The sequence below is a fragment of the Antedon bifida genome, chromosome 11, assembly GCF_963402885.1.
Source record: "Antedon bifida chromosome 11, ecAntBifi1.1, whole genome shotgun sequence".
NCBI classification, from domain to species: Eukaryota; Metazoa; Echinodermata; class Crinoidea; order Comatulida; family Antedonidae; genus Antedon; species Antedon bifida.
In genome coordinates, this window is record NC_136236.1 from 18285734 (window position 1) to 18300147 (window position 14414).

Consider the following 14414-nt stretch of genomic DNA (forward strand, 5'->3'; position numbering starts at 1 on the left):
CATTTAAAACTTTATATAAAAAGTTATATAAAAATGTATAGGCCCCTAATATGTAATCTTAAACTATGTAAACCTACTAATGGTGAGATGTTAAATCTTAGGTCACTTGGTTTTTCTTAAAAACGTCCTACTAAGGAGGCAGTGTTATGTTTTTTTTTTAAATAGATGTCCCCTGTTCAGGGGACGTGACCTAATAAAGAGATTTTCACACATCTGCTCCGGTTCCGATGCGGCAAATAAAATGACGTCTCAATGTTTCTTTTTACTAAGCGTCGCGCGCAGCTAGCGCCAACCTTGTTTTACTCAATCGTATAGCTGTGTGGCGCGTCATGAAACAAAAAGTTTAAAGGCCCATTTACACTAGAACTATAACCATCGACGATAAATAGACAAATATGTATTTTTCATACATAAAAAAAAAGAAATATAAAAACTTTCATTCTAGAACTATAGAATAATCATTTATGCGGTCTTTGATGAAAATGATTGATGAAAATGATATTTTCACACGTCCAATCAAATGACGTCATGATTAGTAAGAGCAATAATATCGTGACAATACAACGATTTTATTGTTTTTATTTATCATGACGTAATTTGATTAGAATTTTAGAAATATTATTTTTATCAAAGACAGCATAAATCATTATCCTGTAGTTCTAGAATGAAAACCTTTCTAATTTCTTTTGTTTTATGTAAAATAACGCATGCTTATAAATTATCGTTATCGTCGTAGTGTAAATGGACCTTAATGCTGTGCGCGCAATCTGACGCGAACCTGAACAACTGGGACCGGACCGGAGCAGACATGACACGTGAAAACCCATTTTTGTAGGCACTACCTTGTGTCCGAAAGTTATCCCCCTTAATAAGGCTTCTGCTGTATGTTCACTCTAAAGCATTATCAACCTCTACCAAACCCAATAAAAACCAATAACCCTCTAATCTGTAACAAATGTCTGCAAAACTATTAAAAATGTTAATTAAAATATTATTTAACTGCATAAACCACACTATGGATGTTTATAGCAGTCATCTACGTGAAGTTGTAAAATACCCTCACTATGTAATCTGGCGAGTTCATTGAACTCCTGATTAAAAGCATGAAACAATCTGCTTAGATTTCTTTGTTCGAAGTAATGATAGGATGTCGGACGGTTGTATATGTCAGTTGAGAACGGCCAAAACCCGTACAGATGAACCTCGTCACAAAATAACAGCGCCGTTGTGGTTATGTAAAAGCCTAAAAGACAGACATGTTTAACTTTACACTTTTACGATTTTATATCGTTATTTTTTTATATAACACACCTGTTTGTATTTTTACTTTGATTGGTTAATTACAAAGCGGTATTAGTTCTGCCTAAAGCTCTGTCTAAACTATCAAACTAGTTTGACAACAAAAAAGTGTGATGTGCCCAAATATGGTAGTGATATGGTTAAATATAGTGGTGATATGACATCATCATGTCCAAAAATGTTCTAGAAATAATTTCTATGCTAAATTCAAGTTTGTGATTAAAGCAAAATTACTATTTACTTGGTGCCCGCAAATAGGCCTTAAAGGCTCGATTAGGAATAATAATTTATATTGTAGGCCTATTGTTTGAAGGTTTTCATGGCGAAATCAAATGTTGATATACACCACGTATATCCGTGTTCTTTTCAGAACTAATATACGTGGTGTACCGCAAACTTTATTTCAACACGAAAAATATATTTGTATAAATTGTTTTATGCTATTTCAGTCCTGCATCACAAGACAGGAACAGTAGAAAATAATATGTTTACTAACCTGATGATATTCTGTTTAATACTGTTACGCCGCTGTTCACCCAAAAATCTTGTGACTCCGTAAAATGCCTTGGATCTCCATGTACAAATGTTACTTTTTTCAAATGCTTATTGAGTAATGAGTTTACTCTAAGGCTCATCTTATAGCTACTCGTGAAAGTTGGAAACCAAATATAGTTTCTGTATTCATCCATTTTATATGTGAATCTCGTTCTTTCTTTACGCGTACGTGCACTTCCAAATCTAGAAAGACAGATTTATAACTTAACAAAGTGAGAATAGTAGATCTAACAACTAGGCTAGAGGGGCCTAATAATAGCTCTGTCAACATTTATTATTATTATCTAAAATATGTGATATGCCCATATATGGACACGATGACGTCATATCACTACCGTATTTGGGCGCATAACACTTTTTTATCAAAAGTTTGACTGTAGACAGAGCTTTACACAAATAAAAACGAAGTATGTAAGATGTAAAATGTGTGTGTAAAATTATTTTTTTACCTTTAAATACATTTGACGTAAGCAATTTAGTAATTTAAAAACAATTGTTAGTCGTAATAGCGTCCTATTGTCTACTATGAGGTAAGATGTACAGCATAGGTGTTATATTACGTTTGAGGGATTGCTAAATTTACATTTCGTATTCTTCATTGAATGTCATGTCATGCCTCGTCTAATACCATGATTATAATTTCAATAGTCTGTCATTTGGAGGAGAGGAAGATATTGTATCTGATTTCCGACAAGCAGGTGTGATGTTTAAAAATCCAAAACTTGAATGTCAGATCGGTTGGTGACGCTATAATATACCAAAATGTATAACGCAATTTCATACTCATAAACTCAACAAGCGCAAAAAAGTTGATCATAAAATTTAAAAAAGATTCTATTTATTTTGCAAAAAAGATGCTAGATAATATTAAAAAGATGCTAGATAATATTAAAAAGATGCTGTTTTGTCATTGATGAGAAAAATCAGTGTTTGGCCACAATTTTGGATGCTTAGGGTAAAAGGGTGCCAGGTTTGGAAAAATTATGTCATTTTCAGCTCACTAAAAAATTCCACTGCGCATAATTTATAATACGTCAGCGCGCTCCGTATAGTGTATAAGTAACTTTCCAATCAGATTGTTTGAAAGCACTCTGATGGCATGTATTTTGTATGCGTCCGATAGAACGCGATCACAATTTGTGGCAAATATTTAGTGAGCAAAGTGTTATTAATAATAATATTAATAATAATATTAATATTTAGATGTATTGATGTTTTTTTTAATATGAACCATTTCAAATATGCCTACTCACCTCAACCTAACAAGTGAAGGATTGACTGTGGTTAAATTGGTTTTAGATCCCGCGTCTTCTGTAAATCCATTTAGCGGTGGAGCGTTACATCTGAAGAAAAATAAGATTGTTAGTGATTTACATTCAAAAGCGCTAAATGTTCTTTCTTCAAAGGTTGATGATGAAAAAGCAACATTTAAGCTCTGTCTACACAATCAAACTAGTTTTTGACAAAAAAAATGTGATGTGTCTGAATATGATAGTAATATGACGTCATCGTGTCCATATATGGGCACATCACATTTATTTCACATAAAGTTTGATAGTGTAACCAGTGGCCGTATTCACCAATCACACTTAGGCTAAGGGAAATACTTACCCTTAAAATTTAAGAAGGGGAACACTTAAGTGGCATTCACAAATGAGTTAAGGGATTCACTTACCTAAGGAAAACACTTAAGTGGCATTCACAAATGAGTTAAGGGATTCACTTACCTAAGGAAACACTTAAGTGGCATTCACAAATGAGTTAAGGGATTCACTTACCTAAGGAAAACACTTAAGTGGCATTCACAAATGAGTTAAGGGATTCACTTACCTAAGGAAAACACTTAATTTAAGGCTAAAACTTAAGGGTAAAAATCAAAAATATTCATGAGTTATCCCATTGTCCAATCACAGAGGATTTAATTCCTATTTGGTCCAATCACTTTCCTCTCTAAAAACTAATTTGCATATTTAAAAAGAGTGAGGGGATTAAGGGGAAGGGGGTCCGATGGAGGAGGAGGAAAAAAGTATGTGTGACGCGTCGATGATCAATAAAAAGAAAATGGCAGTCAAAACAAAAACAAATAAATGAATATAGGCCTAGTAATTATATGATGAGGATCAAGAAAAATAGGTATAGATGCTACTAACAAACAACTTTTGTGTAGGCTAAACCTGTATTGAGGCATATGAATGCTAGGCTGGTTACTGGGCAAACCAACACAGGGGACTAGGCTAGCTAGCCTACCCTACCTAAAGACGGGGGCTAAGCCTATATTTCTATTACAAAGAAATAAGCAGTCAAAAACAAAAAAACAAACAAACAAATAAATTAATCTATAGGCCTATATTAATTTGTATAATGAGGAAAAGAAAAATAGGTCAGATGCTACTAACAAACCAAACATATGAATCCTAGGCTGGTTACTGGGCAGACCAACAGGGGGCCTAGCATCTCTACCTAGCCTAGCCCGGGGCTATCTACAAGTAGGCATAGCACTCGCACATACAGAATCGTCAGCACAACCAAGGTACTGAATAGTTAAGGGAACTTAAAAGTTAAGGGGAAAATAGACCAAGTTAAGAGTTTCCCTTAACCTTAAACCCTTTGTGAATACCACTTAAGTGAAACCCTTAATATTTTCTTGATTTAAGGGAAATTCTTAGGATTTAGGGGAAATATCTCACTTAAGTGTGATTGGTGAATACGGCCACCGAGCTTTAGTCTGTAGTTATAAAAGTCTTCTGATATGAAAATAGCACATTTGCATTCAGTTTTGTACACTTATAAAAATTAACACACGTACATACCGTACCATCTTGAATGATGTAACTCACCTTATAACGAAGTCAGCTTTATCAATTTCTTTACCGCATTTACTTCCATTCAATATCCCTCCATTACCCACAATTGAACATCTTTTATATGGCCCTTTGTGTTCTGGAGAGTCCTGAAAAAGACGCATTGTACTGAATTATGTGTGATTCCCTCTAGAGACGCAACACAACGACGTAACGCAGCGTAAGGGATTTTACCAATCACAAGCGATGAATTGCTCGAACTGTAGATTGTGATTGGTCAACTCGCTTGCGTTGCGTCTACGTCCTTGCGTTGCGTCCTAGTGGGAACCAAGCTTTAACGTCACACAGTGTGTTTTATAAAGCTCTTTACACTATCAAACTTTATGTGACAACAAAATGTGATGTGCCCATATATGGACACAATGATGTCATACCACTAGAATATTTGGGCACATCACACTTTTTTTTTGTCAGACTAGTTCGATACTGTATAAAGTTACGTAAGACCAAATTTCGGGAAATCGCGCATAACTGACAATGATATAGAAAGTTCATGGTACATACTTTCGGTACTGATTTTTAACACCTAATGAAAACCGGTATACTAATTATCTTTGCTTAAATAATTACATATTGACGATTATAACGAATTGCCCGAGTGTGATACAAACCGTCTATGTTTGTTATAATTAGCTCTAGCCTAGCATATGATGGTTAACTTGTGTAAATGGAGCTAACTTAGAGCATTTAGCAAGTTTTCATTGAAAATATTTAAAAGAAATAAAGTATGCTTTGGGATATTTATTGCATCAGAAAGAAAAGAAATATCAAATTCAGGCTTTGTTTTTGTTTGCTTCCTCGCAGCGAAACTGTGCCATTCATACGCCCTAAGTCCATGTCTGGCCTAGCTGACCTATGATAATATAAAACAAATACTGGGCTTTCATCGGGGCACAATACAACATATAGTCCAAGGTGATCCAGAGACATACTATATCCCCAGACAAAATCGAGGGATATAGTATTTCAGCCCAGTAAATATTTGTATACTATTTTACTTTGTAACAAAACGTTTTTACTGATATAGTGCTTGACGGTTATGAATGAAACAATTCCCTTAGGCGTATGACAGAAATTTAATTTTAGTTCTCGTGTATCTGTAACTGCAGTTGGTTAACAAATTTTCAACTTTAGCTCAGTTCGGAGAGCGTCAGACTAAAGATATGAAGGTCCCTGATTCAATTCTAGCAGTTGCACTAACTTGCGCATTTACTCTCCTTTAAACCATCGGTAATTTCGATTTAGTTCCTTATAACTGTTTTAGATAACATTTTACGCAGATTTGGTTTGTTTAGAACTCTCAGAGTTTAAGAAAATACCTTTGGTAGCAATCCGTAGAACTCCTCACTTATGTTGATGGTTCTCCCTGATCCCAAGAATGTCACTGGTTGAGAAATGTTGACGTTCTTTTGAGTTAGAATGAGATCAGTATGTACGGTTTTCTTTATGTTAGATCTAAAAAAGGAGCATATTTGTATTTTTGTAAGTATGTACAGAAACATTGCGTAATACATCATTACACGTGTTTCACATCGTATCGTATCGCCTTTCTTCTTAGGCCTAACCTTCTTACCCTTAAAGGCTAGGTGCGGACAAACAATTTCTATTGATCATACATTCCAATAAATATCGATCTATAGTTTCCCCTATGTTTCAAATTTTTTTTTATTTGTGGTATACGAGCACTTTCTTATCAGTGGGGAATAGATAAAATTACACAGTAAAACATCTATTCTTTTGTACACAAATGTTGTAAATAGAGAGGTATTTTTTTTTTTTTTATATTATCAGATGACTAAATATAGGTAATATAACTTGAATTTTACGTTTCTAGTATTTTTATTTAACTTCAGAGTTTTATTTTCATGTTATAGCAAAAAAGGTCTTCCTGGTTTTTATAGAAGAATTTTGCCAATTTGTGTATTTGACCATTTTAAGGTAAATTCATGTTTTTTCATCTTGATTTCTATTACAAATATTTAATTTATGTACAATTAACCAGATATTATATTTAAAATGCATGTCTGTACCTGAGCTTTAACTTAACAGGCACCACATGTTGATGATGTGTTACCGAATATTATTACTATGATACTGGGAAATTATTGTCGTATTTGGAGCACTTTTCTAAAGATAAAATTAATAATGATGAACTAAACTACTTAACATCCAAAATAGTATTTGGATAGGGAAACTACAACTTTATGAGTTAAAGATGTATTGTCCCCCCCCCCCCCCCCCCTTAATATGCCATTTTAATGTCACATAATAGTTATCCACAAAAAATTGAATCTAAACAAAATTTATTTACCTGAAAAAACTGTAATTTAAAGCAAGAAATGGTCAAATTGGCTGCCAGCCAATGGATTTTTGGGTGAATTTAACCATTTATTATGTTATTTTATAAGTGAAAACATTATTTTTTCGTTTTTTTTTATACGGAAGTGATTAACTTATTAAAACTACTAAATAACCTATTCAAAGTCTGATTTAATTAATCTTCATTTTTCATGTTTTGGGGGGACAATACATCTTTAACTGCTTTTGTTACCTTAGTTCTTTTAAATTCGACATGTTTTTTTTCCACGGTGCCAAGAGTATGGTTGAAATGTCGAGTGTACTTTCACTGTGGGTTGACATATTTGCTAGATACTTAAATCCTGACTTAAATGTATCCCTTCGAACCGTTATCTGGTCGTTGTCTGTTTTTTTACTCGATACATGAGAATAAAACCCCTGCTGCATCTGGTCGTTGTCTGGTTTCTTACTCGATAAAGGAGAATAAAACGCCTGCTGCATATCTTTCACATTTTTATTGTTCAAATTAAGAGTGCAGGTTTTCAACCTATGGAAATGAATAGTAAAAAGCAATATTGTGGACCTGTTGCTGTCAGGGCGTTTAATGACGCGGATGCCGTTCGACTACATCACCGTCCCGAAACAAACGCATGCCGTGTTTTGGCCTCCTATGTCCGAATTATTTATTAAAAAACAAAATAATTATTTTTGTTTGTCAAACTTTAATAAAACTACAAAATGGTATATTAAAATTTTTATTTTTATTCAATTTTAAGTAGAAATATAAACAGAAAACTAGTAACTTGATCTATAACATGCAGAATCAAACACTGTACAGTATGGTAAAGACCCGTTTATATAAAAAAAAAAAAGGTGGGGGGGGGGGGCGGCAGGGGAGCCGTTCCAACAATATCGGCATGGGTTCGAGGCCGACTCCCTTCTAGTTCTGGTGGTGGACAGGATAAGGACTATAAACCGTAGGTCTGGTGTACACAGTTATAACCTGTATGCACTTTAAAGAACCCAGCTCATCATTCGAGACGAGTAGGGGGTTACCCCGATGAACTGCTTCACACAATAGCCCCTATATGTATGGGGGATTACAACCTTTCTATAGGACACTGTTTAATTTACTATTGCTACTAATTGGCCACATGTGCCTAAAGACATCAAATAAAATAATACTAAATAAAATAAAACTGGTAAGAAGGCTCGTCATTTAACGCTGTGGCTCCTTATTTCCCCCAATCAACGATGATTGTGTTGAGGCCAGATTTTTTATCAGAGAAGCGATGAACGAACCCGATATTATTGTAAATTCATTATCTGGTCACCAATATTATTACATTATTTCAAAAAGAAAACTGTTCTTACCATAGATATGTTGTAAGTGTCATAGACAGTCCAAGTGTGAGCCAAAGTAACTGAACTGACATCATAGTTTTTCCTAATAATGAAAAAATAATAAGAATATGTTGTTTTTTTCAAAATTAAGGCGAAGCATTTTAAGACATTCAATTTCATGTAGTCATCTAGATACGTCAAGCTGGCGGTTCGTTATAGCGTCAGTTACAATCAACCACAATAATACTGCACTTAAATGCTATGCAAATAAAGAATTTGTGCGATTTCTTCTTTATTAGTTTCAGCGTTGTTACTGTCTTTATTATACTATGTAGCCTTTGCGGGTTATAAGTCAACAGTACTAAACAGTTTCTAAACAAGATGCTATTTAATGGCATCCATAATAATTTTTAGCCTATATTCCTCAAAAGGGGTATTTATCAATATCCGTTTCCTCAAACGAAGTCGTTAACGCTGAGTTTAAATTCGTTTTTATTATCAAATGATATAGGAGTACATATGGCAAGGAGCTCTTTTCTGGGCAAATGATATTGTGCTATTAGCTGAAAATGAGAAACAATTGACTCACATGTTACAGCTAACAGCAACATTTGCCATTGATTGGAAAATGCAATTTAAACCAACTGAATCAAATGTACTTGTTGTAGGTAAGAAAATAGATAAACACAAATTATAGAAATTAGGAGACCAGTCGATAACTGAGTGTGAAACATATAAATATCTTGGGTGTAATGATATCAAGAGTAGAGTTTTACAACTCCCTGGTTGAAACCAACCATGCAGGGAACTTGCAAGGTAATTGACACACCTTACCGTGAACCCGGAAATTACTTACCGCGCGTAGAGTTAAAATTTACCGATTGAAATCAGAAAATTTCTTATAAAACCCTTTATAATATCTTCCTAAGATAGAAATATGGAACAATATCGTAATAGTGGAAACTAATGTTATAAAATCTACGTTTCGCGGTACATCTGAGATAGATAAGGTAAGTATCCAAGGCGGAGATTAGTACCGAAGTTTTTCCATTGTGCTCGCCTATGTCAGAATTAACCATAATTTATATATAGATACTTGTCTTTACTCATACTAAATAATATGGTCGCCACAATAATACTGCAATTAAATGCTATGCAAATAATGAATTTGTGCGATTGTACAAAATAATGAGGTCAAGAGGTGAGAGGTTAAATTCTATTTTCACGAGGGGAGGGGGGAACGGGGCGATCGCGTCGTGTGCGTCGCTGCTTCCGTTCGTTTTTTTTCGTGCGCAAAAAGATTTTTTTTTTTTCGTAAACAAGAAAATGAAAAAAGTAATATACTATTAGGCCTATTACATGATCGTTAAATAGTATATTATTACTACTATTATTATTACTAATAATACTATTGCACGCCATGTGACCCACAACCATTCAATTAAATTACAGGAAGTGAACAAAGTCACATATAGCTAGGGCCTACTGCTAGTTCTTATATCAAATCATTTTTTAACGTTCAAAACTATGAGTTTAACTTCGTTTTTATTAACAATAACGATTTTATTTATATCGACAAAAGGATCCACAAATGTTTATGTTATACTGATTCTCTATTGGATATCGTCCTTCACCTTAATAAAAACAGAGTCTTCAGAAGAGACGTATACATTATAAGTTAATTAAAAGACAATGTTCATATCAAATGATAATAGGAGTACATATGGCAAGGAGCTCTTTTCCGGGCAGATGATATTGTGCTATTAGCAGAAAATGAGAAACAAATTACTAACATGTTACAGCTAACATCAAAATTTGCCATTGATTGGAAAATGCAATTTAAACCAACCAAATCAAATGTACTTGTTGTAGGTAAGAAAATAGATAAACACAAGTTATGGAAATTAGGAGATCAGTCGATAACTGAGTGTGAAACATATAAATATCTAGGTGTAATGATATCAAGCGGAGCAAATGACCATAGCCATGTAGAATATGTTAACAAATATAACCGACTCATAGGCTATATAAAAGCCATAATTGGTAACTTAAACAATTTTAATATTATGGTGATATCTTCTGTCGAACCATTGCACTCCCATCAATAAATTATGGTAGTACTATTTGGGTTGGTTGTAAAAGTGATTGTGAAAGAATTGAAAGATTACAATTACAAATGGCAAGGTTTATCGTTAAGGCCTCTCGGAATACTCCTTGAGCTACTCGTTATGGGGAACTTGGGTGGTAAACAATTTCATATTTTCCAAATGTACATAGAATTAATTATATGGATAGAATTTTAAAGACGAACGTTGGCCTAGGATATTAATGAAAACACTTTAATGATCTCATTTAAAATGCCACTATGTGTTCAAAATATCGGCAAGGCTGTTCTCAGGTATTCCAACGTAGCGAAAAAGTCGATAGAATATATCACAACAAAACTCAACACACCCCGGGGGCAGATTGTATCCGAAATGCCTATTTTGAATTGGTAGAACCTGAAAACAACAAACGAGGGATCACAGTATCATTTTGTTTTTAAATCTAGTTATTTATACCAATGATACTTTTGGCGACTACTAATCTAAATCAGGTGAATGATTCTTTAAAAATGTTAAGTATATTTTTAGTCAATTGAAAGGCCTATTGTAGTGAATAAACTTAGTCAGGAATAAGTAAGTAGATTATTATGGATATACTGTAGGAAAAATGTGATTAACAATTTGAATTGTGTTTTAACTATACCATTTCGAAATTATGACCCCAAGAATCAATGTGTTTTATGTATTTAGAACAGCGTGTTGCGTTGTTATCGCTTTGCTTTTGTCGTTTTGTGAATAGTTCTATCAATAGATGGTTTAGTTTATCATTCTAGTTTGAAATTAAATAAAGAAGGAAACGAAAGGAATGTGGATTGGTTCTAGTAAAAATAATGAAACAACACCTTTTAATATAACATGGACGAAAAATGTTTAGGCATTTACGTTAGCTACAATGAGCAAGTTTGTTTTTTCTGCATGGAATACCATGTAGGCCTATAATATATTTTCCAGAGAGCACTAATTTTAATGTCCTTTTTGTTTTGAGTTTGAGTTTGTTCAAAATCAAAATGTCTTGCTTTTGTGATTAGAATGTCTGCTACCTTTTCCTAATGTCGCTATTTGGAGGTGTCTTTAAGTAAAGTGATCTTTAATTGGAAGAGGACTACAATTGTTTTTTTTATCACATAAATAAAAACTATTTATTATTCTTGTCTTTACTCATACCAAATAATAAATTGTCGCTAATTGGAGGTGTCTTTAAGTAAAGTGATCTTTAATTGGAAGAGGACTACAATTGTTTTTTTTCGTCACATAAATAAGAACTATTTATTATTTTTGTCTTTACTCATACCAAATAATAAATTGTCGCTAATTGGAGGTGTCTTTAAGTAAAGTGATCTTTAATTGGAAGAGGACCACTACAAATACTTGTTTTTTGTCACATAAATAAAAACTATTTATTCTTTTTGTCTTTACTCATACCAATTAATAAATGGTCGCTAATTGGAGGTGTCTTAAAGTAAAGTGACCTTTAATTGGAAGAGGACCACTAAAATTACTTTTTTTTTCACATAAATAACAACTATTTATTCTTCTTGTCTTTACTCATACCAAATAATATAATGGTTACAAGTACGTGTTTTTGTCGCGAACCCGTTAAAAATTCAACCGGACACTATTCAATGCTGAAAAGTGTCCGCCCGGACAATTTTGAATGCCGGACACATTTTAATCTTACACCGGAACACCTTTAGACTACAACATTCCTCTTCCCAACTAATCATCCATTCATAGAAGCACTGATGAAAGTATTTGGTGGTATCTATATAAGAATGGAGCCGAGACTAGTTCGGCTTTAGTTGATAGAAGATTGAAATGTTTTGTTTAAAATAGAGTACAATATTTAAAGGTTGTATTGATCTTGGAGTTTTTCTGTTACTATACAACTCTAATATCATTCCGTCAGATAAGAATATTACTTACGTTTCATATTGAGGTTATTCCGAATGATTACCATATATTTTCAAAATTATAGTCTCAACCAATACATTATTAATGAATATGAATGAATATCACACTTCACTTCGCCTAATATAAACCATTGAACATTATGTTTGATTCAAAGAGGGCGCTGTTGAATCTAAAGATGTGAAAATAACCACAATAATGTGAAAATACATCACCCACAAATGTAAAAACCTCCACAAATGTTAAAAACAAAAAATAAGTCAAATTTAGCACTAGACCACCCGAACAATTGTGACAATTTAAGCATGGTATTTTCGGTGTTAGATTGTCCGGGTTGTTTCAACACTTGTGTGTGCGCGATGCACGTGTTGTTGGTCGATTGAATAGCTAACGTGTTGGCTTACTTCAAGGTCAGTATCATAATATGTATAGTATAGTAAGGCGATTTCAGCGTTGTTAAAAGTTGCCAATAATAGTAGGCTAACATATGTTTTTTGTTTTTAAATTTGTGAGCGTTTATATCACATTTGTGACGCTGTTTTCACATTTGTGCTTATTCTTACATTTGTAGATGATTCATTCTCACATTTGTGATTGCTTTTACATTCGTGGAAGATGTTTTCACATTCGTGGAAGATGTTTTCACATTCGTGGAAGATGTTTTCACATTCGTTGTTGTTTCCACATTTGTGGTTGTTTTCACATATTTGTGGTTGTTTTCACATTCTAGGTTGTTTTCACATTTGTGGGCGTTTCACATTTGTGGTTGTTTTCACATTTGTGGTTGTTTCACATTCGTTGTTGTTTCCACATTTGTGGTTGTTTTCACATATTTGTGGTTGTTTTCACATTTGAGGTTGTTTTCACATTTGTGGGCGTTTCACATTTGTGGTTGTTTTCACATTTGTGGTTGTTTCACATGTTTTATGTAGGCGTATTTGCTAACTCGCTTGTTGACGTAACAGTTTTAAAAATAGATTGTCCCCCTGAAAAAATGTTGTGCATCGTTATTGGTTGTCTTATCTGGAAATCTCCCAATTTTTTTTTAATTCTCCAGATTTTTTTGGACAAATTTGTATAATTAATTTAATTTTTATAACACAGAGGTTGGCAGGTCCCGTTTTAACTCACTCATCTAAAGAAAGAAAATTTCAATGCAATCTTTACTGTTCGAAAATGTATTTTAAAAATATTGTAAAGTTTATTATTTTTATATACAAAAACCATATAAAATATATATTTTACATGATATGCAATCTACTACACAATACTCTCGTACACATTTTCTGCCGATTCTTGTACGGTATGATGTCTAGCGCGTAATAAAAAAAAATGAAAACGAACAGCAGTTTCATGTCTTCTGACTACAAACTTTTCCCCACATAATGTTTATGCCTCCTGACAGTGTAGGTTCTACACGGCGATTCGACATTACTACTTAGTAAAACATTTTGGCACACATGGCCCTTCATACATATAATACAGACAACATCAAAAGACAACTTAAAATAATATTGACTTTTTTTCAAAGGCGATTATGTGACCGTCTTAGTCAAAATGTAGGTGTTAGGAGCTGGCTGCCGTGTAATATGAATGCCTGTTACCGTCGCTTGACATGAAACAGTCCTACCGTTCATTGTTTTTAGACATGACACCCTACGAGAGTCGACTGATATTTTAAAAGTTAAATTCGGCTAAAAAATGAGTAGGCCTAATCTGTAACAGCATAGCAAGAAGTTTCTCCTCCTAAATTTACCGTCAAGTTAAGATGCCATAAATAAAAAATACTCAGGAATGTTTTCAGTTATATAAATTAAATATACATATTCCCTGAGAATTTAAAAAAGACCACCCTAATATAACTAATCTTCATACTAAACTCGTATAAAAGTCATAGAAATGGAATAGGGCCTATATAAATTAAAATTACAAATATATTTATCATTTACAATTACCAACACCCCCACCCCAACTCTATAAACGTATCTCTATTAAAACAATCATAACAAAAATTCCGAATCTACCCTCTAGGCCTAATATCTAC

General features: G+C 33.4%; 1 protein-coding gene across 1 annotated transcript; it reads right to left on the minus strand.

Moving 5' to 3' along the window:
* Positions 1 to 694: 694 nt before the first annotated feature.
* Positions 695 to 8453, minus strand: LOC144855494 (alpha-N-acetylneuraminide alpha-2,8-sialyltransferase-like). Its single transcript, XM_078713385.1, has 7 exons — positions 8388 to 8453; positions 7267 to 7560; positions 6035 to 6170; positions 4692 to 4804; positions 3108 to 3197; positions 1796 to 2037; positions 695 to 1243 (listed from the first exon to the last, which is right to left on the minus strand). The coding sequence occupies exons 1-7, from the start codon at positions 8450 to 8452 to the stop codon at positions 1014 to 1016; spliced, it is 1170 nt and encodes a 389-aa protein (XP_078569511.1). The 5' UTR covers position 8453; the 3' UTR covers positions 695 to 1013.
* Positions 8454 to 14414: the final 5961 nt, after the last annotated feature.